This window comes from Colossoma macropomum, unplaced genomic scaffold, assembly GCF_904425465.1.
Source record: "Colossoma macropomum unplaced genomic scaffold, Colossoma_macropomum, whole genome shotgun sequence".
NCBI classification, from domain to species: domain Eukaryota; kingdom Metazoa; phylum Chordata; class Actinopteri; order Characiformes; family Serrasalmidae; genus Colossoma; species Colossoma macropomum.
In genome coordinates, this window is record NW_023494791.1 from 3,952,117 (window position 1) to 3,978,976 (window position 26,860).

At 40.2% G+C, this 26,860-nt stretch overlaps 1 protein-coding gene across 1 annotated transcript in view; it reads left to right on the forward strand.

The window, feature by feature from the left end:
- The window catches only part of fam83b (family with sequence similarity 83 member B), a 37,704-nt gene extending 22,728 nt beyond the window's left edge, over positions 1-14,976 (forward strand). The window contains exons 3-5 of the mRNA XM_036573672.1: positions 7,472-7,636; positions 10,462-10,586; positions 11,517-14,976. Of these exons, the coding sequence (XP_036429565.1) occupies positions 7,472-7,636; positions 10,462-10,586; positions 11,517-13,554 (2,328 nt within the window). The 3' untranslated portion in view covers positions 13,555-14,976. The remainder of the gene's footprint in view (positions 1-7,471; positions 7,637-10,461; positions 10,587-11,516) is intronic.
- The last annotated feature ends 11,884 nt before the right edge of the window (positions 14,977-26,860 follow it).

Sequence of the window (26,860 nt, forward strand, 5' to 3'; positions counted from 1 at the left end):
CTTGTCATGGCAGTGTGTGATATATGGTTTTAATCATGAGATTGCTATGACTAGCAGGAGGCAGCTGGTGCTGTAGGATGGGATTAAAGCCAAGCGTGTAATTTCGTCCCTTTTTAGGCCTGGATCGAGGTGATTTTTTAAGCTTCATCAGCATGCAGTGTGTGGGAGCAGTTTGATTGTGGTAAAGTCCATTTGCGGTAACAAATCAATGCAAAACCCTGTTATTTGAGTACAATTCCATGTTGTTTGAACCAGGTGAGCCACCTAAATGCATAAAAACATTCACCAAGATAAATATGATTGGTGGAAAGGGACCGTGTTGAATGTGGCATATTCTGACTGCAAAGTAGAAAAGCAAATATCAGCATAATAAATCTGTATTTAATTTACTGTACTTTTTAAATTTGTGCATACAACTCTTTCGAATGTATATGGGGAATGTAGAGTTCTCTCACTGTCTACATTAGGGGTCTTGGTTGTAACAATGGGTACAACTAACTCTGCCATGTGGAGGCTATTCTTTAGCCTGGCTAGCTATTACTGTGTGTTGTTTATCTGCTTCATAAAGGTGCTACATCATAACCACCAAAAGGAGAATAAATCATATAGGAGTGACTTCTATGACTTATACACACACAATATAGTGATTTAACATTTATGATGAAAATTAACATTCGTGGTCTTTAGTCTTCAGGGTGAATCTGGAAAAATACACTATATTACCAAAAGTATTCACTCACCCATCCAAATCATTGAATTCAGGTGTTCCAATCACTTCCATGGCCACAGGTATATAAAACCAAGCCTATAGGCCTGCAGACTGCTTCTACAAACATTAGTGAAAGAATGGGTCGCTCTCAGGAGCTCAGTGAACTCCAGCGTGGTACCGTGATCGGATGCCACCTGCCTCCAGTCGTGAAATTTTCTCACTACTAAATATTCCACAGTCAACTGTCAGTGGTATTATAACAAAGTGGAAGCGATTGGGAACGACAGCAACTTAGCCATAAAGTGGTCGGCCACGTAAAATGACAGAGTGGGGTCAGCGGATGCTGAGGTGCATAGTGTGCAGAGGTCGCCGACTTTCTGCGGAGTCAATCGCTACAGACCTCCAAACTTCATGTGGCCTTCAGATTAGCTCAAGAACAGCATAGAGAGCTTCATGGAATGGGTTTCCATGGCTGAGCAGCTGCATCCAAGCCTTACATCACCAAGCGCAATGCAAAGCGTCGAATGCAGTGGTGTAAAGCGCCGCCACTGGACTCCAGAGACTCTCCGTCTGGCAATCCGATGGACGAGTCTGGGTTTGGCGGTTGCCAGGAGAACAGTACTTGTCTGACTGCATTGTGCCGAGTGTAAAGTTTGGTGGAGGGGGGATTATGGTGTGGGGTTGTTTTCAGGAGTTGGGCTCGGCCCCTTAGTTCCAGTGATAGGAACTCTTAATGCTTCAGCAGATCAAGAGATTTTGGACAGTTTCATGCTCCCAAATTTGTTGGAACAGTTTGGGGACGGCCCCTTCCTGTTCCAACATGACTGCGCACCAGTGCACAAAGCAAGGTCCATAAAGACATGGATGAGCGAGTTTGGTGTGGAAGAACTTGACTGGCCTGCACAGAGTCCTGACCTCAACCCGACAGAACACCTTTGGGATGAATTAGAGCGGAGACTGCGAGCCAGGCCTTCTCGTCCAACATCAGTGTCTGACCTCACAAATGCGCTTCTGGAAGAATGGTCAGAAAATCCCATAAACACTCCTAAACTTTGTGGAAAGCCTTCCCAAAAGAGATGAAGCTGTTATAGCTGCAAAGGGTGGGCCGACATCATATTAAACCCTATGGATTAAGAATGGGATGTCACTTAAATTCATATGCGTGTGAAGGCAGACGAGCGAATGCTTATGGCAATATAGTGTATCTGTCTGATTGATGTCAAAATTGGCAGATGACGTTGCTATGGGAACACGAGAAGATGACAAAAGCATGTTCTGCTGAAACCTGTTTAACTACATAAAACATCCGTGTTACACTTTACCCAGTGATAGTTCCACTCTCCCTTAAGGCTTCCTCTAGTTTACAGCTCTACAGTATCACATTATATTTGATGATTGCATACCTGTATTAAAACAAATATTGGTCCTGCACTTCAGTTTGAACATGCTTTTGAACAGAACTTAGTTTCACTACTAGTCTGGACACTAAGTCACTCCAGAAGTGAGAGCATCAAGTTCAATACCTGATGCAATAAATCCCCACATGCCAGTTTAGAAATCAATAAACAGTTTAAAATGTCCCACTAGCGAGCATCGTTTATGATCTTTGGCAGTAGCAAAAAAGCCATCAGCAGCTGTGTTGAGGTAAACAGTTCATCCCACAAGGACAGCTAGGCTGATTTTAAACATCTCACACAATTCTAAAGTGCTATAAAGTAGTATAGTTTCAGGGTGGGAGTGCTGTGTACCCTGCGGTGATCAGAAAGTGCCAAGCTTAATAGAGTCATGAGAATTACATTCTGAAGTGGCAGAAATGCTGACACAGTTGCGACATTTCAATTTAGGAGGGAGAGGACGTTGTGGTTATCAGTTATGTATGCAAATATGAAAACTGAAGCCTTGTGGAATAACTTTGGCCCACTTTCAGGGTGTGTAGGTTGCTATAGCATTGTGTCAGAAGGAGTTTCAGTATAGGCTTTAAGAATTGCAGTTGCAGGCCTATACTCTAAAAAATAAAGCTACCAAAAAAGGGCTCTTTGAAGAGGTCTGCCCAGGCATGAACCCAACCTGACTACCAATCGAGACCCAAGCTGACCAGGCCCAACTGGTACTGGCTAATTTGAAACCTGAACCTTGCTCGCACTGCTGTGGAACTGATGCATTTACGGGTAGTAATGTGGGGCCATGATCTTGTAACAAGAACATCTGGGGACAACAATGAGGACTCTTGGCTAAATGTGGGTGGGAACGTAGTTTTTTTTTTTAGGGTGGGAAAGACAACAAACCTGCTGTTAGTCCATGGATATACTGTAAGTTGGCTTGGGGAAAAGAAAAAAACTACAATTAAGCATGTAGATGTGACTATAATGTGAACACATTATATGCTGTAAAACCAAATATTACCTCTTACAGGTAAAAAACACTTTCATTAGCTAACGATAACGATTCACTAGCTGGCTTGTTTTGCTTGTGTAAACAATTGTACTCCAGAATAGAGGAGTTTAAGGTGGGTTTTAGAGGGGTGACCCAACACCAAAAGTTTAATAACACTTTACTTGAAGGGTGTCTACATAACACATTCATGACATCTTACACAAATGGTAACACTTTCTATGAATGTCACCTTTGTAAGCATCCATAAACACATTCATAACATGTTATAATGCATGCATAAGACATCATAAACATAGCTATAAATATTTATAAAAATGCATTATACATTATAGCCATGTTTATTATGCATTATGAATTGTTAACATAATACATTATAAGTACTGTTCATAACAAATTATAAGAGCTCATAAGTCGTATTTGTCCGCTCTAAGTAAAGTGAAGTGTACTGTACTAAAGCCTCCTCCAGTGTTCAGAGTGAGGCTTCAAGTTGAAGTATTTACTGAAGGATTTACTGAAACACTAAAACACACAGTAAAGCACATTACAGGCTTCAAATGTCAGAGTTTAAACTAGAGCTGCCATCAGTATTTTACCCAATGTGGGAAAGGTAATGTTCACCACCGTTAGCTTGGTATTTGTCTTTACTTTACACTCTCCAAGCTGGGACTGACTTCTTTGGCACTGACATTATAACATGTTATTAACACTATTTATAATGCATTATATCAACAATTCATAATGTATAATAAACATGGCTATAAAGTGTAATTCAGTGTAATTCATTTTTATAAATATTTATAACCATGTTTATAATGCCTTATGAATACATTATAACATGTTATAAATGTGTTTATAGATGCTTACAAAGGTGACATTCATAGAAAGTGTTACCACACAAACACGTACATAAACAGAACATGTTCATGAACGTGTAAATCAACATTCATAAAGCTTGTTTTACATGATATTGTTATGGACTACTATATTATACTGAGAGACAATTTTCAAACTAAAAGTCCTCGTTTTTTTATTTTGTAAAACCATATCATTTTCAGTTAAATACCTCATGTCTGGACAGCCAAAATAAAAATGACCTCACTTGACACTTAGACACGTTTCACTCAGATTTTCAATTTCAGTGTTATGTGGATCTTTAAATTGCAATGCAAAGTAGTCTACTGACAATAATGTGGCTATCCAGCATCTCCAGGGAATGGATGAGTATTTTGGCATGTTTACAGCATGTTTAAAAGTAATTTACTGTCCATATAGTAAAGTGACATGCAAAGCAACAAATGCTTAAGAAAAAAAACAAAACAAATAACAAGTTAAAAACAAGTGTCAAAGCTACAGTGACTGAGAAGACCCAGCAAACTGCAAACAAAAAAATGGGCTGCAAACCCAGAAAGCACTTTAAACAAAATGACAACACCGACGCTACATTTCATAAACGCGCTGCAAACACAAACACATGCAAATTCAGAAACGCTGATAAGCCAGTCACAACACAGCAGGCGTGTTTCTGGAGGACTCAAAGAGGACGGAGCCATTAGGACCTTTAAATTCTATGCAGCACAAACATTCACCAGTAAAAGTATGTTTTATTTGAGCAGATTGTGAATATCACTGCATCGTAAAAGGGAATTAGCTGCAGAGAGTAACTGTAAACGTTTTACTAGCAACACCAGATAAACCACCACAGCACAGCTACGACAGTCAGATAGCAAACTAGCCAGCCAGGTTAACCATGAACTTGGGCCGTGAGGGTCTGAGTGTCTGTGGTCTGATCTACTTCTGTCAGTGCTTTTCCATCACAGATATTCCATCCACTTTGAGCCCTTTGAGTCTTTCAGAAACATTTCCGCTGTGTTGTCACTGGCTTTTGCAGCGTTTCTGAAGTTGCCAGTGTTTTTCTTTATTTGCAGTGTGTTTGTAAAATGTAGCTCTGATGTCTTCATGTTGATGAAAGTGTTTTCTGTGTTTGCAGCATGTTTATGAGTTTGCAAAGTGTTTTTAATTGTACTATGAATAGGGTCTTGTCAGCCACCGTAAAAAACACTTAATGACCAAAGGAGTAAAGTGAGGTCTTTTTTATTTTGCCTGTCCAGAAATGAGGTGTTTTACTGACAATAAAATAGTCTTTCAAAATAAAAGCCTTTATTTTTGAAAATGTCTCTCTGAAAGATGACACAGTAGTCCATATGAATATCTTGTAAAACATGAACGTTTTAAAAATGTTGATTCAAACATTGACAAACATGTTGTGAAGTGTTTGTGTAAGATGTTATGAAAGTGTTATGCAGACACCCTTTAAGTAAAGTGTTACCAAAAGTTAAGCCAGTTCTCCCCAGACAAGATCACGTTTGGCCAGTCCTCCTGCTTTCACAGCTCTAAATACTGTCTCAAGCTCCTCAAGGTTTCCACAATGAAGACGTCTCTGACTCATAAGGAATTTTTGCAAGCTTTCTTTTTATTTCGTCCATCGTAAACAGTCAGCAAGACCATTAGCTGGGCTTCTTCGTGCATACAGACTATGGTAGAGAGAGATAGAGAGAGAATGCATTAATATGTGAAATTTACATAAGCAGATTACTTCAACTAAACTACACTACAAATTAGAAAACAAACCTCAGCCTGACTTTGCATGTGAAAACATCAGCCCGAACCCAGCCTAAAACCTGAATTTGTTGGCACCATTGGGCACAGGATGGGTTGCAGACCTTTAGTTCTTTGGAGAGATGGCATAGAAGAACCACATTCAGTTCCCAAAAGAACCTTTCAGTGAATAGTTCTTTAAGATCAACACTTTTATTATGCACTTTATGTGGGACTGCTCAAAAGTTTATGCTTCTTGGGAGGAGGTTGTTGATTCTGTCTCTTCATACTTCCCCATGGAACCCTAAACTTCATTTACTTATTGATAACTCCAAATTTCCCGTAACGGAAAGATCCTGTAAAATATGGCTGGCTTGCTTAACTGCAGCAAGAAAAGTTATTGTCCAGCATTGGCTACCCCCTCACAACCTGTCCATATGTCACCGGCTCCATTCCTTATTGGATATCTTCTATCTGCAATTATCATCTACAAGAATTAGCAATGCTGCCTCTCAAACTTGTCACATATGGATTAATGGAATATCTAAAGTCAGGACTCTTGTGCTCACTTAACTATATGATATGTTTAAGTTGTGAATGAAGTAACTCAATTTTTACGTGTCCTATGTTGTGTCTATGATCAGTTCTTGTTTGTAAGTCCCATGTGTGTGTGTGGGTCAGGGTTGGAATGGGGGGCTGTGTGTTTTTCTTTAAATGGGAAATAATAAAAAAAAAATTCAATCACAAAAAAAAGATGAATGCTTTTAAAGTTTAAGGCGCCTCTGCATAATGTAAATGTTCTGTAACAGGGGTGTCCAGTCTTATCCGCAAAGGGCCAGCGTGGCTGCATGTTTTCACTCCAAACAAGCTGGAGCTCACCTGATTCCACTTGTTTAATCAGTTGGTCTGAGTCTTCAAACATTTCATCAGGTCATCTCCTGCTTTGTTGGAGTGAAAACGTGCAACCGCATCTGCCCTCTGCGGATAAGACTGGACACGCTTGTTCTAAAAGTTCTTCCATGAACTGAACATCCAAGCAGGAACCATTTAGGACCACCAGCATCAGCAATAGCATGTAATAAAACCACTTGCATCCCGGCTCAGTGTTGAATTCCCAGTTGCACATCTAGTTTTGAAGTTACTGAGAAATAAACAATACTTTTCTTTGTAATATCTTCTATGAAGTGCTTTGTGTGGAGGATTGCTGCTTGACGGGGTGTGGTGGTACAAGGCAACGCACGACAGGCCAGTGATTAAGACATGCTGCCACTCATCACTAACTCATCATCCTGAGCTTGTTGAAGCTTGACTAGAAGAATGCTTGCAGTCAAGCCAGCCGCATGTTAGTTTTAAAAGGCAAGAATCCCCGGTATCCCCTGTACCTCAGCTTTCTCGCCATCTTAAATTGGCTACACTGGCTGTGAAGTCTCACATGTATATATATATATTTGACAACATCAGAGCTACTGTGAGCTCGGTTTCCATTGCACTGAGGGGTCTGCCCACACACTTGCCTCACTGCTTGGCAGTTTTGCAAACTGTGTGATATTCAGGGTCACTTTTTATTTGCTTGAAGGATTTGACAAATTTCGCCGCTCGCCCTTCATTGTCTGCTTTTACCTTTCTCAGTTCTGAGTAATTTTCCAAGCCATTACTGATTAACAGCTCAATGAGAGGACACGGAGAGCAGCACGGCCTGTCCAATCGGAATGTGTTTGATAATTGTAGTGTTGGTCTGTAGGTAGAAGCATTTTTTTGTTTATCTCCACGCAGGTCATCGCAATCGCCATGGACGTGTTTACCGATGTGGATATTTTTAAAGAGGTGGTTGACGCGGCTGTCAGAGGTGTTCCCGTCTACATCCTCCTGGACCACGATCAGTTCAAAAGCTTTCTCACTGTGGCTGAAAACCATGACATCCAGATCCAAAAACTCAGGGTGAGTGAGCTTTTCTCTCAGCATGCACTGCTTTGAGAATGAGGGCATGAAGGGACTTTATATTAGCAAACAGGATCGTTCAGAATCAAAGAACCATAAAATTAGCAAGTATTTTCATGTCAGGCACAATTTTTGCATATTTCATAAGTCCTGATCAGAATTCTCACTTAGTGAGAAGGTGCTTTTAGTTTTGACAGTGAAATAAACAGTAAAGAAAACTCTTTGTACTTTAAGCTGTTTAGGGTACCATCAATTGCAGTCCTGCTGTTATTGTTTTCCTTTTTAGCTTTCAAGTGCTAAAGGTCAAAAGAAGCAGCAGCTGTTTCCTGTGGTTCTCTTTCTTTCAAAGTGGTTTAACAGAAAACCGGTTTCATTGTTAAAAGTCAGCAGCATTCTGACAAACTGATTTTGTCACTTTGTGGTTTCCTTGCGAAGGAAACGTGTCCTGTCCGGTTAGGTGACCAGATGGAAGTGCCGCGCTGATAACAACCTTTTAGACATGACAGTCTGGGTGCCTGAAGCAGTCGTGCCTGCTGCTTTGCCCTGGGGAGTTGTAATAATTACTAGTGGGCTGAAAGGCAATTGACTTTCCCACCACTCCTTCTAAATGCATTCCTCCTTCAAAGGTGGCTGTTTAAGATTACACTGGTCCATTTTAACCTCTGTGGGACTTTTTTAAGGTGGAAGTTCGGTCCATGTTTGGACATGACCATAAAATACTTAAGACATGTCTTAAGAAACAGATTAACATAACATGAGCTGAGACAAACCACAAGGTTTCACTGAGGAAACCACTGAGGGCCTGATGCACTAAGTCTTTTTTTTTACAGCAGTTTCAGTCTCAAATCAGACATATTTAATCTATGTGTTATGTACAAAACTGGCACATGAGCCCAAATGCCCAGTTTATGGGCAAAAATCAGTGGTGTAGGGCAGAGGTCAGCAACCCAAATGTTAAGAAGAGCCATTTTGTCCTTACAACAAAAATCAAACCACCTTGGAAGTCACAACATGTCAATTTTACCATCTTGGCTGTATGTATGTCTCTGCTTTAAGGTTTAGAACAACTTTAGCTGCTTTTCTCGCATCTCCAGCAGGAAACAAAAGTAGAATAGTTGAAGCCAGCTTCTCATTCGCCAGCTTCTTGTTCGAATTATTCCGTTCCACCTTAAATGGCGCCTGATGCGGCAGAATGTAACTGCTACACCATTTAAGGTAGAATGGGAGAATTCAAACAAGAAGCTGGTGAACGAGAAGCTGACTCCAGCTGGAGTGCTTGTAATTGCAAATAAGTCCATTTATCTCCAAATAATCAATGTTCATCTTAAATCTCTCTCTTTGCCTTTCCGTTAGCTACTAGCTAGGCTAGTTTTCTGCATTTCAGAGTTAATGGGTGAATTAGCAGTTCTACATTAACTCCAGCGTTTAAGACCATTTATAGTTGAACTGTGTTAAAACGATCAGCATTTATTTTACTGTAAAGGAGGATTATTTTATTTTTACCTACAAATCGAATTCCGCTGTGGAGCCACAACAGGACAGTAAAAGAGCCACATGTTCCTAATGTAGGCTGTATATGCACCATATACTGACTTCTTAATGTGTTTTTGCATATACCCACTTATATAATTAATTCCAAGAAGCCTCATAAGACAGAGCGAAGAAAAATATCATGAGAGCTTCACACAGCATAATGTGATTGGTTAATTCCATGATTAATAAACAATTTTGAGTGGTTAATTTTCACACATTTCTATGGATACCACCATGGGATAGCACCGTGTTAGCATCTCTTATCTCCTTCAGTCAGTCACAGACATAGAGGTAAAAATAGCCACATTGTGATTATAAACTCCTGTGAATGTTGATTCAGATAAATATCAGCATGACATGCTGCACCCAGGTTTTGCACTTCAGGTTTGGTAAGCAAAGCAAAGCAGCTTAGTTTCTCTTAAAGCAGCTTGAATATTAGCTCTGAATATGAGCAAAGAGGATCAGTATTCCAGTTTTTGTTTTTTTTTGTTTTTTGTAGAACATTTTGTCACGTCCACTGTGAAATATCTGACACACAGCTGCTAAGCCTGTCAACAGTCTTCATTTCCAGAGGGAATGAAAACCTAAAATTGTATCATAGCATAGCTGTGAAAATGTCATCATGTCTCCTGTTGACATCACCTAGAGGTATACAAAGGTAAAGAATAGCAAAGACTGAACTCTGTGGGACTCCACAAAAATGTTCGTATTCCTTTTTTTAAGAATGATTCCACAGTGAAAACAAGAACTGTGATTTAACCATTCTAAACCTTTGCCTGAGAGGCACATAATTGTGATCAACTGTAGCAAAAGGTGCACTAAGATCTCATAAGACCAAAAAAGAAGGATACATTTTCAATGATGTGTTGTTAGGAGACTTCCTCTAACAATGTCAGCAAACATAGTGGCTAAGCAGGGCACAATAGTTGTTTGCAATAACTTACGCATCATGTATATTCATTCTATGCCAATGACATTCATATTTCTGCATTTGCACATAACAGATATGCTTGAGTCAATATTTTTAAAATAGGTAAAATAAATGCAGAAGATATAGTTTATTTATGTGGAACATGCCTACAACAAATGACTAACACCTTTGTCTGTCCATTTTAAACAGGGAGCCTGACCCTTGTACTTCGAATAAGCCTTATCTCTGTCTATGCAAAGTAGCTGTAAAGTCTTTGAGGATGACAGCAGGATGATGTCTTTATATTGCTCCAAATTATGTTATGTCAACAATGTTGACTCATATCATGTCTGTTGTAATTTAAACATTGTCTTTTCTGCAGAACATGAGGGTGCGTACTGTGAAAGGCCAGGAATACCTCTGTAGGTCAGGCGCCAAGTTCCACGGTGGAATGGGGCAAAAGTTTCTCCTAGTGGACTGCCAAACAGTGTTTTTTGGATCATACAGGTGAGATTGTGAAATTGCTGAAAGTTAGGCCCAATCCCACTTCACCCCTCGCCCCTACCACTTAGCCCTTAGCCCTCAGTTTTGCACGTTCACGTCTAGGGATAGGGTGTCCCGATTCTTGTTGAGATAGAGGGGTAGGGTGAAGTGTTAGGGCTACATGGCCCTCCAAACGGAGGTTTTTCAGAGACTCCAAACAGAGAGTTATGAGGAAAAAAAAAAATGGCAAGGTGTCTGAACAAGAGACCAAAGAAACCCAAAAATGTGAGAATTTTCTCTGTTAAAAAGTTATGATAACCACTGTATTATCTTAGTTTAATGTCGTTTCAGTGTATTATGGTCATTTTCTTCGTAACAAGCATAAAAAATCGCTAATAGCATGCTAATGTCTCGGTAGCTAGCTAGCTAACTTTTCCGTTCCACCTTAAATAGTCCAGCAGTTCTGATGCCTGAAGCGTCAGAATGTAACTGCTGCACCATTTAAGGTGTAATGAGAAAATTCAAACAAGAATCTGGTGAATATCTGACTTCAGCTTCGAATCACCAAAGAATTAGTGGTGGGTGATAATAAATAATTGCCCCCCTCTTTGAAGGCATATGATGCCCTAAATGTAACTAAAGCCCAGCAGTGAGGAGCTGAATTTTTCCTTCTCTGTTATCACTGACGACGGCCCGGGTTGCCTACAGAGCAGCGCTAGTAGCTGTTAATGAAGGAATTTTTTTTTTTTATTTGAGGGTCCCATTTCGTAGGGCAAGATTTCAACCACTACCCCTTGTAACTCAGTTCCAAGGGGTTAGGGTGACACTCGAAAACAAGGGGTAGGGATAAAAAGAAGAAATGGGACTGGGCCTTAGAAACATAAAATTGTGTTCAATTCAAATATGTGGAGAAAGTACACTAATGTTTTTCTTATGATATCTCTCTCCCTCTAGTTTCATGTGGTCCTTTGAGAAGATCCACCTCAGTATGGTTCAGGTCATAACAGGCAGGCTGGTGGAGTCTTATGATGAGGAGTTTCGGACTCTTTATGCCCGCTCCACTATTCCAGAAGAATTCCAGCCTCAGGAAATCTCATCAGAAAGGAGGTTAAATGGCAAAGTGGAGGGCTACCTTGGTCACCCAACCAAAATGTTTGAAAGGAGTGACCAGTTAAGGCATACACTCGATTCAGTGTACCGACAAACTTGTGAAAGGCAACCAGGCTTTAAGAGTACACTGGAGGACCTCCCCAACCCTATTACACATCAAAGTAGATTCCTTCAAGAAACGACAGATTTCAACAAACGGCACAGCTATGCGGGGGAGAGACGGGAGCCTTCTTACATCCCTCACTATTACAGGCATGGCTCCAGTAACTGGAATGTGGCAGAAGAAAGCAGGCGTTATGGAGGGAACCACTACTCAAGCACAATGGAGAACCCCTATGAAAGCTCCAGGTTGAACATGATGAACAGGAACACTAACTTGCGCCAATCCTACCACGGACATGACAAACAAGTTCTCTCAATGCAGCAGAACCTACCGAGCTTGGCAAACGCCTCCAAATCCTTCCTGCGCACCTGGAGGATAGAGTCCTACCTCAATAACAGTGAGGTACCCATTGGAGAGTCCTATGACTATCTGGACCCATATGAGTTGGAGAACAAGCCTGCTCCTACTTTGCATTCTCGTCTTAGGTCATCCCTGGTTTTCAAGTCCACCATACCAGAACATCCAGAAACCAACAGTTACACAAATGGGTCCTCATCCTCAATACGCCACGAAGACCAGTTTGGGATGCGGCCTGGTGCGCAGTACTACTCCTCATCGCAGTGGAATCAATCAGGGTTGACGGACAATCGTGAAGAATTCATGATCAAGAGACGGAGTATTCAGATTTTAGACCCCTCAGGAAACAACATGAGCTACACCTCAGGAAGAGATGCAATATATGCAAGCCTCGGCAGGGCTAAAAGTCGAATCCTGGCTAAGGACCCTGAGCAAGAGAACTTGTACAAGAGGCACAGTGTGGCGGACCCTAGATATAACTCATACAGCAGTAACGTTAAGGAGTCCTCCAGCCACATGTATGGGTCTCTGTCAAGAAGACAAACAGAGAGGAGCACAGTAGGAGAGAATTCGAGAGGCAGAGAGTATTCCCAAAATCTCAAGGAGGACCACAGATCTGTCTCTCATCATGACTTCAAAAGGGCCGAGAGCAAAGACCCGCCGCGTACAATTTGGCAAGAGCCTCCCTCCAGGACCGTGTCGGCAACGGTTCTAGAAGTGGAGGACAAAGAACAGAGCAAACTTAATGGCATGTCATCTCCACGTTTCTTCAAAAAGAGCACGAAGAAAATAAAGTCGCTTCTAAACATTCCTGAAAAGAGGGAGGGCTCTCCGAAAAGAAGGAATATTTCAAGCACTAAAGTGGGTGGCAGTTCTGACACCATTCTTTCTGAAGATGGGGAGCAGAAAGCACAGCAGGACTGCACAACCATTTCTATGAAATCCACTGACAGCAGCAAGATGAAAAGGGCAAATGGGGGACTCTCTGGAAATGTGAACCACGCAGCGGTCTTCTCCGGCGAGTCGTCTGCTCCTCGTTTCGGTACAGAGGATCTCCACAGCTCCTCAGCAGGTGATGGGATCGTGAAAACATCAGGACAGCTTTGTACAAAAGCTACAAATGAGAGATCAGCTATAGCACGAGGAACAAGTCAGTGGCAGAGAGATCACATTGGCCCAAACAGATTGTACAGCAGATTTGAGCCCCTTTGCACATTTGAGACTAAACGTACCTCTTCAGGCCAGGGCACCACTCTGTCTGCAAATAGTCATACAGCAGAGAAACAAAGAAGTTCTTACATTACGAGAGGAAATTTGAGCACTGAACAGAGCAATCATATACTTCCACAGACACAAATTCAAGACAATAAATTTGGACGTTTTATACAAAGGATGGGAAATTTGATAAACAAGAATAAGTGACAACGGACAACCCTGCCACTAACAGACAATACAGTTGCTTACTTGGATGTTTCCAAGTTGCTAATGCCATTGATGAAGTTGGCACTTCACTACACACTCACACTTAAAACTTTTTGACCCAAAGCAGGGAGATTTCTCACTGGCTCTAGAAATAAACAACCTTCAAGTTGTTACATAATGTTGCTGTAAGTTGGATTCTGAGCCTTGGCTGGGCCTACACTACATGATTTTTGCCCCTTGCGTCAAATTTTCACAATCTGAAGTGATTTTCCAGGTCGGGAGCTCGATCGGAAGTGACTGACGGTGTGGATGATCTGGTAATATAAGAAGAGAAAGAAGTGAATCTTTAGCCCTTTGATCGAACTCTGAAGTGATCAGAGTTCCTCTGATATTATCTAACGTGTTTAATATTTACAACTCAAAATATCCGTAGTGTGAGAAGGTCAGAGATTTACTCAACAAGTGATTCCAACAACAGCCAATCAGAAAGCTAGAAGAGCAGAGAAACAGGTGAAGAGACGTGACAGAGGAGCTGTGTGTAAAACACAGGCAGATAAGAGCCGATGTCATGCTTATAATGTTGATCCAGATCAGGTCACTCTCTAAACAGTTTCAGCTCAGCTGCCAGTTTGTAGTGAAATACTTCTCCAGCTCTCACTGTATCAGTGTTTCTCACCACGATTTAATCCCCATTTTTGCACTTCGCTGCACATAAATGCACAAACAGGTCCAGTAAGTTTAGCTTTATTTGTGTCAGGTGATCTGAGGAGATCTGGGAGTTTGAGTTCTTATTCGTAGCTCAGACTCATTATGTGTGTTATTCTCTCTCTTTGCCTTCTCATCTAGTCTGAGTGCCTCACGACAAAAAGACAAGAAATTCTGTGACAAACTGACGTTAAGTTTGTGATGCTCTCCGTTTTAGAAATCTGTTAAGATTGTAAAAGTTATGTAGTGAACGCCCAGCCTCACCCAGTTCATCCACAACCTTACTACACTACACATGGAAATAACTGGTAGTTTTTCAACTGTTATATTAATTAATAAGGTGCAATATTTTATATTGTGCTAAGTTGTGCTAAAGTATGAGATTGACAGGTGCATGCTGACTGTGGATTTAGATACCAGTGTTGTTTATCTGTGTAATTAACAATGTTTTTTAAAATGTTTTTGCTTTACCTCATGTGCAAAATGTTACTGTTCTTTATTAATTGGTTGTGGGAGGATTTCATTGTAAGGCTGGTCCCATTTACACCTGGCGTTAGTGTACTGTGTGGGTGATCTGATCATAAGTTGACAGTAGGGGTGTTACGGTTTGACATTTCAATAATAAGATAACTTGGCCAAAAATATCACCATTTTATGATACGCAAAGATATTAAAAACACATGAAAATTTGAGCAATAAACCACTTGAATGACACCTCACACAAGCCTTTAACATGTTACACTGACGTATTAACATTAGTTTTGAACATTATTTTATTCTTTGAATTGAATATTTTCTTTATTTTTCTTTATTTTTTTAGTTGTAAAATACTGTATTTCACTGTGTTTGGAATGAGCTTGCAAAAAGAAACAAAAAGATTATCTCAAACACATTTAAATTGCTGCTATACATAGAATTATCAGTTATACAATATTTTTCTGAGATATTTGTAGGGCACTGTGTTGTTTAACCCCTTAAAAACCCAGGCTTATTACATACTAAGGTTCATTATACAGTAACTAGAGGGACTTCAGTGAAAACTGGCTGAGCTATTCTTAGATTATAGAAGTGTGTAATAAAACTTTGGGCCTACCGGTGAGCCCTGGCCATTTAAGGTTAAGGCCCTAGAACTTGTAGATGGGAACAGATGGAAATGCATTTTAACTGATATTTTGAACAAGCCAACAATGAAGTAACGCTCCAATCACGAGCCGCGACCGTGAAATCACGACACTGTAAGAGCCGTAGTGGACAGCGCTAGGTGCAGATGTGAGATGTCAAGCATATGACCACATAATATTTATAATGTGAGCACTAAAGCATCCTAATGTGACCCTGACAGCAGTGAAGGACCTCTTAATCACCTGCGTAGCTCCTTTAGTTTCCTCTCTCCTTTAGATCACATGGATTTGCTAAGTAACAGCCCACACACTTTCTTTAGGAAGAACCTGAAGCACTTGTTTGTCTGACAACAAGCGAGAGATTGACAACTAAATGTGGGTGACGCCAAGGGATGTGGGAAGTGGGGGTGCTGAGGGCACTGCAGAACACCTAGATTTCGCAATTGTTAAACTGCGACTGCTAAAATCAGTATAGGAAAAATAACAATATAGAACAAAACTTATATATTTTTTCTTTTTGTAAGGTAAATGTTGGATTTTACTTTTGTTTTATTCCTATATGTCCAAAATCTGCAGTGATTCACTTCCCTCACCACTTTAGCCTCTTTGGCTGTGTTAATTGTGCTGCCACTAAAATATAAGCAAGAGTTGTAGGCAAGTTCTGAGCCCTGATACAGCCTTATATTGTTTTAACCCCTTAAAATCCCAGTCTTATTACATACTAAGGCTTATTATTCAGTAACTACAGGGACTTCAATGCAAACTGGTTGAGCTGTTCTTAGGTTATAGAAATGTGTAATAAAACTTTGGGCCTGCTGGTGAGCCCAGGACATTCACAGAGTTATAATCATAACAATTTCAACCAACATAATTATCTCCCTCTCTCATCTGTTTTTCAACTAGTGCAGGGGTCGGCAACATGTGGCTCTTTTACTGTCCTGTGTGGCTCCACAGCTGAATTAGATTTGTAGGTAAAAACATAAAATAATCCTCCTTTACAGTAAAATAAAGCTCTGCTGATCGTTCAACACAGTTTAACAATAAATGGTCTTAAACTCTGGAGTTAATGTAGAACTGCTGATTCACCCTTTAACCCTGAAGATCGGTGCAGACTGCTGGTCACATAGCAACACAGACAACAGGCTCGCCTAGCTAGTAGCTAACGAAACGGCAAAGAGAGAGATTTAAGACGAACATCGACAATTTGGAGATGAATGGACTTATTTGCATTTATAATCACTCCAGCTGGTTTCCTGATATGTTTAATCTGCAACGAGAAACTGTCAAACACTAAAAAGTCACGAGGCTGAAGTCAGCTTTTCAATCACCAGCTTCTTGTTTGAATATTCTCGTTCCACCTTAAATGGTGCAGCAGTTACATTCTGGCACCTCAGGCACCATTTAAGGTGGAACGGGAAAATTCAAACAAGAAGCTGGCGAACAAGAAGCGACTTCAGCCTCGTAAAAATTTGAAGGTTGAGAGACATTTTACAAGAAACTATTCTACTTTTGTGGAAAAGTTTCCTGCCAGAGATGTGAGAAATATAGCTAAAGCTTAAAGCAGAGCAAAGTAAGTCTGCCTTTTCGTTTATATTGTATCTTTACTAGGACATTAGAACGTACTGAGACATATTTACAGCCAAGATGGTAAAATGGACATAAAATGTTGTGGCTCCCAAAGTGGTTTGATTATTGTCGAAAGGAGAAAATGGCTCTTCTTAACATTTGCGTTGCGACCCCTGAACCAGTGCAATCATCTCCTGCTTGTAGCTTGACTATGGATGGCACAAGTGGTTTCCTGCGTTGCATCAACAGTCTGATTAGTTGATGCTCAGCTCATTTGCATAAAGTTTACCCAGCAATAGAGAGCAGAGCATCCTGGTGCGCTGTGTTGATTTTCAGTGTACAGCTGTATTTTGTCATCTCTTTCCAAACAATTCATTTAAAAAAGGAAAAAGAGTAAATCATATTTAGCATCACGTCACATATACTGACTTAAAATGCCTTCCCGTGTCCAGTCTCCTTCCTCCAGTCCTCCAGTCAACACTCACTGTTCACTTGTGCTCAGATCACTCGAGACAGATGTCAATAAGTGTGAACAGGGCATCATTTTAGTGCTGTGCAGTGGCCATTCTGTGAATGACAGTATATGAAAGCAATTAAATTCCTTTGGTCAACACTTGTGCTTGAACTTAAATAAAACTGCTTAAAGTGCCCATCAAACTGACATACAGCACTCGGTCAGCAGCAGAGCGCCGAGACCTCTGCCATCAACCAGGGAGACCTTATGAAATGAGTGCGATTTTCATTACAGTGACTTGTCAGACCTTTACATCTCTGAAATAATAAAGCTCCTAGTAGGGACCAAAAGATGAACATACTGCACATCTTGTTGACCTTTCTCAGCCTTCTTGCCTGCATGGTAAAATAGGCCGTGCATACAGCAAAGGACATGATTGTGGAAAAAATCCATTTCTGGAGGTGTTAGCTTAAGACCAGGGATAAGAGAAAGGGCACACGAGCTTATGCGTCCTGACCAGTTCATCATTCGCACAGCAAAGATAATTTAGCAAAGATTGCACCGAATTGCATTCTTATGCCACCCCCGCTCCTTTTTTTCACCATTAATCTTTCTTTTTAAGGATATTTCAGGACACGCATGTCCATTTATTGATAGCAGAACCCTTTGAAGGTTACCCCGGTAGGGCTTTCTCCTGCAAACTGTAGAAGTCTCTTGGACATTACTCCTCTACATATGATAACGCTTCATTTGAAAAATAGATGCAAATGAATCCATGGAGAAGCAGCACTCACTCCCTGCTCTGAATGCAAGATTTACCTTGAAATTCTCTTCACTGGGATAGATGAGAAACGTTCATTCTCATTTGTGAACTTCTCTCTGAGGTCAGGATGGTAAGTGATTAAAATAGAGCAGCTTTTTATCTGTAGTACAGCCTTTTTTTTACGTTTTGACAAATAAATGTTAGGCAATTTAATGTCATATTAGACTAGCAATGCTTCACATTCATTTTCAGCACATTTTTTTTTGTGTCAGAATTCAAACATGCTCTAATAGCAGGCCATTTTTTAAACAATTCTTCTTATAACAAAGGGCAGACATTAAGGGGAAGTTCAATGATGTTTCAGAATGTCTGCATAATTAAAGCTCTGAAATGTGAACAGATTCATTCAGAGTGGTTTGGTGGGAAACACTGCGTTCTAGAGAAGCTTATAGAGTCAGAATTGTTCACAGTGATGGTGATAGGAACCAGACATCCACCTTTAAAACCTCCTTCACAGAGAGTTATTATAATATCTGAGACATTGATGTCTGAGACATTGTTTTATGGTAATTTGGGAGAAGATTTTGGCCTAAAATGTATTTTTAAAAATCTCTATATGATGGATCTGTTGTAAAGATCAGATTTTCCACTATTTTACCATTATTGACATTCCATATCACTGCTGTTGGTACAAAATCTCGTATCTCCATTTTTGTTTTTCAGTTTTTGCCAAAATTTGTAAATACATGTCACCTTTTACATTGTGTGTGAATTTCATGATAAATGAACCAAAAGAAACAGCCCAAAATTACTTGCAAAGAAGTCTGGTTCCACTGACTCACATTAAAAGTAAAGTATGTTTTTCCCATCTCTTGTAAAGTGACAAGTTTGGAGATATGAGGTTTTGTTCCAACAACAGCGAGATAAAACTCAGAAGACTCGTGTAGGGTCACTGGTGGTTTTGGATAGTAAATAAAATGGCTATATTTGTGTTGTGGTCATGGCGACCCCCGGTTCCTATCACCACCACTGTAAAGAAGAAGAAAGTCGAAGATCAAAGTAGGAAGAATTTTTAAAATTTGAGGAATTCTCTTTTAACTGTGCTGCTTTTGTGATTTTTTTATACAGTAATTCAATTAAATCTGCCTGATGTTTTATAGCAGTGATAAGATACCCAGACTAACTGACTCATCTGATGTTCCTAATTGCTGAATGTGACTCATTTGTTACTGTTAATTTGCTGTATTGCATAACAGATTATGACAATGCATTTCGATGAGAAGGCTGTTCATACACTGCTCAAAAAAATAAAGGGAACACTCAAATAACACATCCTAGATCTGAATGAATGAAATATTCTCATTGAATACTTTGTTCTGTACAAAGTTGAATGTGCTGACAACAAAATCACACAAAAATCATCAATGGAAATCAAATTTATTAACCAATGGAGGCCTGGATTTGGAGTCACACACAAAATTAAAGTGGCAAAACACACTACAGGCTGATCCAACTTTGATGTAATGTCCTTAAAACAAGTCAAAATGAGGCTCAGTATTGTGTGTGGCCTCCACGTGCCTGTATGACCTCCCTACAGCTCCTGGGCATGCTCCTGATGAGGTGGCGGATGGTCTCCTGAGGGATCTCCTCCCAGACCTGGACTAAAGCATCCGCCAACTCCTGGACAGTCTGTGGTGCAACGTGACGTTGGTGGATGGAGCGAGACATGATGTCCCAGATGTGCTCAGTCAGATTCAGGCCTGGGGAACGGGCGGGCCAGTCCATAGCTTCAATGCCTTCATCTTGCAGGAACTGCTGACACACTCCAGCCACATGAGGTCTAGCATTGTCCTGCATTAGGAGGAACCCAGGGCCAACTGCACCAGCATATGGTCTCACAAGGGGTCTGAGGATCTCATCTCGGTACCTAATGGCAGTCAGGCTACCTCTGGCGAGCACATGGAGGGCTGTGCGGCCCTCCAAAGAAATGCCACCCCACACCATTACCGACCCACTGCCAAACCGGTCATGCTGAAGGATGTTGCAGGCAGCAGATCGCTCTCCACGGCGTCTCCAGACTCTGTCACGTCGGTCACATGTGCTCAGTGTGAACCTGCTTTCATCTGTGATGAATTTGCCAATCCTGGTGTTCTCTGGCAAATCCCAAGCGTCCTGCACGGTGTTGGGCTGTGAGCACAACCCCCATCTGTGGATGTCGGGCCCTCATACCATCCTCATGGAGTCGGTTTCTAACCGTTTGTGCAGACACATGCACATTTGTGGCCTGCTGGAGATCATTTTGCAGGGCTCTGGCAGTGCTCCTCCTGTTCCTCCTTGCACAAAGGTGGAGGTAGCAGTCCTGCTGCTGGGTTGTTGCCCTCCTACGGCCTCCTCCACGTCTCCTGGTGTACTGGCCTGTCTCCTGGTAGTGCCTCCAGGCTCTGGACACCACGCTGACAGACACAGCAAACCTTCTTGCCACAGCTCGCATTGATGTGCCATCCTGGATGAGCTGCACTACCTGAGCCACTTGTGTGGGTTGTAGAGTCCGTCTCATGCTACCACGAGTGTGAAAGCACCACCAACATTCAAAAGTGACCAAAACATCAGCCAGAAAGCATAGGTACTGAGAAGTGGTCTGTGGTCCCCACCTGCAGAACCACTCCTTTATTGAGTGTGTCTTGCTAATCGCCAATGATTTCCACCTGTTGTCTATTCCATTTGCACAACAGCATGTGAATGATTGTCAATCAGTGTTGCTTCCTAAGTGGACAGTTTGATTTCACAGAAGTTTGATTTACTTGGAGTTATATTGTGTTGTTTAAGTGTTCCCTTTATTTTTTTGAGCAGTGTATTATTTTAACAGCATTTCATTCAGTCCCATTGTAAGCCTTGTTCTTCAGTCATTCTTCAGGCTATGTGTGTTAGTGTGAATGCGCTCAATGGAACTGTGTTCTAGGCCTGAGATTGTTCCTTTGAGATGATATAATATTGATATTATAATGTGCAGCAGTATAACTGCACAAACGTAAGTGCTGTTCATTTGGCTCAACAAAGTGGAAATAATGAGACATTTAAAAGTTCATATGAGTGATAATTTAAGGAAACTTCTCAGAAAATGACAGACAAGCTCATTCACTGTTTGTGCACACAATGAAAAATCAAAAAGTGTTCTTGAAGAGATAGTGACGAATTTGTGTTTAAAGTATATGTTATAGATATGAAAATTAATATGTGGACCATCATTGGATCCTCATACTAATAATTATATTAGTATAGCTATATCATTATTATAATAAAATGGAATAATAATAATAATAATAATAATAATAATAATAATACTAATGTGGTGATGATAATTACTTTTATAACTATTATTACTATTATTATTAGTTTTTAAGAAGAAGAAGAAGAAGGAGAAGAAGATGAATTTAAATAGGTAGGATGTTTAGTAAATATTTCAAGTAAATCAAGTCACCTTCAATTTAAAAGAGCAGAATTACAGGGGACTTTTATTGTGTTTGTTAAATGCGAAAGAGGAAGTTATCCACTGTGCTATACTGGCAAAAGGGCCCAAATAAATCATCCTTTTTGTGGATTTGTTTGATAGTGTTCGATAGTTCAGTTTGCTGTATTTAATTAGGTGTGTAGCTCCACCTACTGTTTGTTTTGTGCAATGCTCAATGCTCATATTTCAACAGTAGCTGTCAGGGACACTTTTGATCACTGGGGCTGTGTCTCAAACCACGTATACTGCAAAAATTTGTTCATCACCAGTAATGTCGTTACTATTTACAACATACTATTTAGTAGAGCGGTCAGCCTCAAGTTGCATATTGTTGCTGTGGGAACAAAACCTCTTATCTCCAAAGATTAACTTTAAAAGAGAGGAAATAAAAAGTGTGCCAAAGTTTGAACATCCCCAGTCAAATTACACATTTTGTTGATTTTCTAAGTGAAAATAAATCAACATATTCTCTACAGAGAACACACTTAAATATGTCATTCATCCTTTTCTATTACAATGTTCATCATGAAATCCTGGGTAAAGGACAGCTAGTATTTACAAATTCAGTGAATAATACAAAATACAAAAATGTAGATACAAGCTTTTGTTCTGACAGTATTGATATACTCCACTAAACAGTTCAATACACCAACAATGATTCTGTTGCTATTTAGAACATACTATTTAGTACAGTAGTGTACAGATAGAGACATAGCCTCAGTCAGGCACTCAGTCACTCAGTGACTCACAAAGAGGCAGTGACACTTGTAGACTGGCCTGCAGGACACTCAGCAAAAATGTAACACACAGCAGCATTTATTGAATCCTTTATTGTACATTTACGATTTTATCACTTTATTGCAATGCTAAATTAAGAAAAAAATACTTACAGTAATATAATACATATTCATACATGTGTTGTTCTGAATAGACATTTTTGGTAGCAATAGTGCATTAGTGGTTATACAAGCCCCTGGTGGCGCTTTGTAAAATGACCCAGCAGTCTTTTCGTCTTCACTTTCTGGAATCCTGTTATTTGAACAGCGATATAATATAAATTTATTATATACGTTTTATATTTTCACATTTTTACTTTGAACTCTGTATAATACATTAAAACAGCTGTACAAACATCAAATAATGCATGGGATCACAATGTGACAGCATAGTGAAACCAGAGCAGCCCTGCATATCTGACAAATCTCTGGTGAAACTACAGATTATTTGAGTAAAATGCAGTGACAGTATTTCAAAGTGTCCACCACAACAATAAGGTAATAATACTTTATTATGAAATATCGGTGCATGTCCAATATGTGTAGATCATTGAGGTGGTAAATTAACCAGCCCTCCTGTTCTCTCCTGCTTCTCCATCGTTTCTTCTGAAATGAAGGTGTTAATAGTGAGTTTGTGCTGCAGTAACAGCCTCTACTCTTCTGTGAAGGCTGTACAATAGATGTTGGAACATTGTTGTGAGGATTTGATTGAGGATTAGTGAGGTCAGGTACTGATGTTGGATGGTCAGTCCTGAATCATTCCAGCTCATCACAAAGGTACTGGATGGAGCTCCATCACTCCAGAGAACACAGTTCCACTGCTACACAGCCCAATGCTGGGGAGGCTTTATACCCCTCCAGCCCACGCTTAGCATTGGGCATGGTGACCTTGAGCTCATGTATGGCTGCTCCAGTGTGTCCTATTCAATTGGCAATGCCTATTTCTATGGAGAAACTGTGTCAGTAATGGGTGCACTTTAAAGTAGCTGACTGGAAGGACTGTGTACAAACATCCGGTCATTCAGTATGTTATTCAAAGATTTCAAAATGCTGTGAGTAGAGACAAAATACAAAGTGCATATGTCTGTCACAGAGCCAAACATTTAAAACCCAAGGAAATAAAATGATTGAGTGGTCCAGAGTTTCTACTTACCACACTTTGTTTTTCCACCTTTTGTGGAAGTATGAATGATGCACCCAATTGTATTTTACTTTGCTATTCATATGCATTGAAAACATGCATTGAAATTGCTTGAACTGTTCATATTACTTCACCACCAATAAGAAATAGCAATGTATTCCTTTAGAGTCTGTTAAGTTCTAGCTATCAACCAGGTACGTATGAGGTTCAAACTCCAAAGTACTAGATAATTATTTTGGGTAACATGATAGTAAGTTCCAAGACAGTGTATCTAAATTACAATGAAATCCCCAACAGGGTCTTGACTTTAACTGAGTAAATGTGAGGTACAAACTCCACAGTACTGTGTAATTATATTTGGGTAAAAGGTTGCAGGTAGAGTTATGGTGTAAAAAAATGTACATGAACAAAGTACATACATAAAATACATAATTTTACATAGACGTACCTATTTATTACCTATAAACTACACTGAATTAAATGAAAACTATCAAAAAACAAAAAAAGAAAGAAAATCTGGATTACATACATCATCTAAACCGCTTATCCTTCTGGGTCACGGTGGGGTGCTGGAGCCTATCCCAGCTGTCATTGGGCGGAAGGCAGGATACACCCTGGACAGGTCGCCAGTCCATCACAGGGCAGACAAACAGACATACACATTCACACACTCACTCACACCTAGGGGCAGTTCAGCATGTTCAATCAGCCTGACTGCATGTTTTTGGACTGTGGGAGGAAACCGGAGTACCCGGAGGAAACCCACACAGACACGGGGAGAACTGGCAAACTCCACACAGAAATGACCCTGGTCACCCGGCCGGGAATCGAACCCAGGCCATTCTTTCTGTGAAGCGACAGCGCTACCCACTGTGCCACCGTGCCGCCCTGAAAATCTGGATAGTAAAAGAAATTTACTTAGAAACTCAAAATCTTTGTACTTTGTGGCGTCATTTTATGTCATATAACTTACCTGGTACTTGGAGATATTTCTGATTTACTGTCCAGCTTAAACGTGTGACATTACACTGAAATCTAGTGTTATTTGTACTGACCACCATGTTATACCTTGTTATAAATAATAATTCTGAAATATTCTTATACATCTTAATATCTGTCATCTACAACCTACAGAGCCCTGCTGGTGGCATCCCGTATCAATAAAAATAATGCGTGGCCACAACTTAGTAAGTTGTGGGAACGAGATAATTAAGTCATGGCCATGACTTAGTAAGGCATGGGAACGAGATCCTAATGCATGACCGCAACTTAGTAAGGTGTCAGAATGAGATAATTATGCCCTGACCAGAGCTTAATAAGGCATGATCTCGTTCCCATGCTTTACTAAGTTGTGGCCATGATTTAATTTTCTCATTCCCACATCTTACTAAGTTGTGGCCATGCGTTATTTTTATTGATACGGGATGCCACCAGCAGAGCTCCATACCGACCTGTTAGTTATTCAGTGTAATTAAATTAGACTGTATTTGAGCTCATCATCATGTTACCCAAAATAATTATCTAGTACTTTGGAGTTAGTACCATCACACGTACCTGGTTAGACCCTACTGATATTTTTAACACCACAGTAATTGCCAAAGGCCGCTAATTGAAGGACTAAGTGGACCCAATGGACCCATTGCTCACGTTTAAATCAGCTAAATTCAATGAATTGCTGTTTTCAGTGTGCCATATTTGTAAAAGGGGTCTCAGTGGACCACTGCACTGTAGCTGAGGTTTCTGTGTTTTTCCTCCTGATAAAAACTCATGAGCTCATTAATTAAAATGTACAAAATCATTCACTGGACAGAGTGATTAAACCATACAACACAGTCAAGAGCAAAAGTAGAGATATTAAGTTTGTTCAACAATTCATTCTCTTTGTATTCTTAATGCTTTGTTGGTTCTGTTAATTAGATCCTATTTTCATCAGTTATCTTCAAATAAAATTAACTATGGGTCAGAAGAGGTTATCTTCAGGCTAAAAGTCTGGCTCTAATGCATTTACAGGTGTTTATTATTTTAACAAATGATGGGGTTTTGAGTTACCAGGTCAGTCTGTATTGCTACTATAAGGGCCATCATCATCATCATCATCATCATCATTAACCGCTTAGTCCAGATAGGGTCACGGTAGCAGTTGGGACAGCAGAGAATCCCAGTCCCCCTAACTTCCTCCAGCTCATTCCCAGGGACCCCAGGCCGCTCCCAGAGTGCGGCTGATCTCACAATCCCTCTTCCCATCACTCGTGAACAAGACCCTGAGATACTTAAACTCCTCCACCTGGGGCAGGTCCCCTTCCCCTTACCTGGAGTGGACATGCCATCCTTTTCTGGGCTAGGACCTATAAAGGTGAGCAATTAATTGGGGCTTCATATTAAACAGACACACATACACAAAACCAATGGGCTTCACTTAAATATGTGATTCTGATCATTTTGAAGCCTATTCATTTTTTATGGAGTAGCTCATTAATTAGTGTTCTTTGATGCCTGCAGTCATTCAGTGATAAACAGCCAGCTGTTTGCAGTAAAGCAGAGGTTAATACAGCTTTATTCTTTTAAATAAACAATCATATGTCTGTTCACAACATGCGTGTTTCTTTTTATTGAGTCATTTAAGGCAGTCAGTTACAACAAAATACCGAGTTACACTCCAAATAATGCTGGGCTATTTGTTCTACCCAAACACTGTGCTGAGCCTAGTGGGTCATTTTGTTATTTCTGCAGTGCTGGGTAGTTTTGTGTAGTCCAGCTGCTGGGTTAGTGGCTGAGTCAATCTCAGTGACAATGGAGGCAATTCAAAGTAAACGAGCTCTCTTCTGATTGGCTCCCTGTATTGCACCTCATTCATAAAGCAGTGCAGGCTGAAACACTTCTTATAGCTTTAGTGTGAATGGGTGGAGCTAAACTGCTATACACTCAATAAGCAGATATGGACCGTTCAATTGAATTACTTCAAACTGCGCACCCACAGAAAATAAATAAATAAATAAAAAAAGACATTTAAAACACATTAGAAAACAATGAAGTATTCAGTTCTTATATATTTACAGGATCATGTTATGTTATCTATTTTAACTCAAGGCATTGATAGAGATAGTAATAAGCTAAATATATACAAAATCATCATTTATAGGGTACATTAGATTGGAAAGTGTCTGTCCCAAACCCTAAATTTACACCTGGTGAAAATAATTTGTGTTTTCTCGATGCTGTTTATAAAGATCTTATTGATTTATTTAAAGTGACGTCGAAAGGTTCAGATTTAT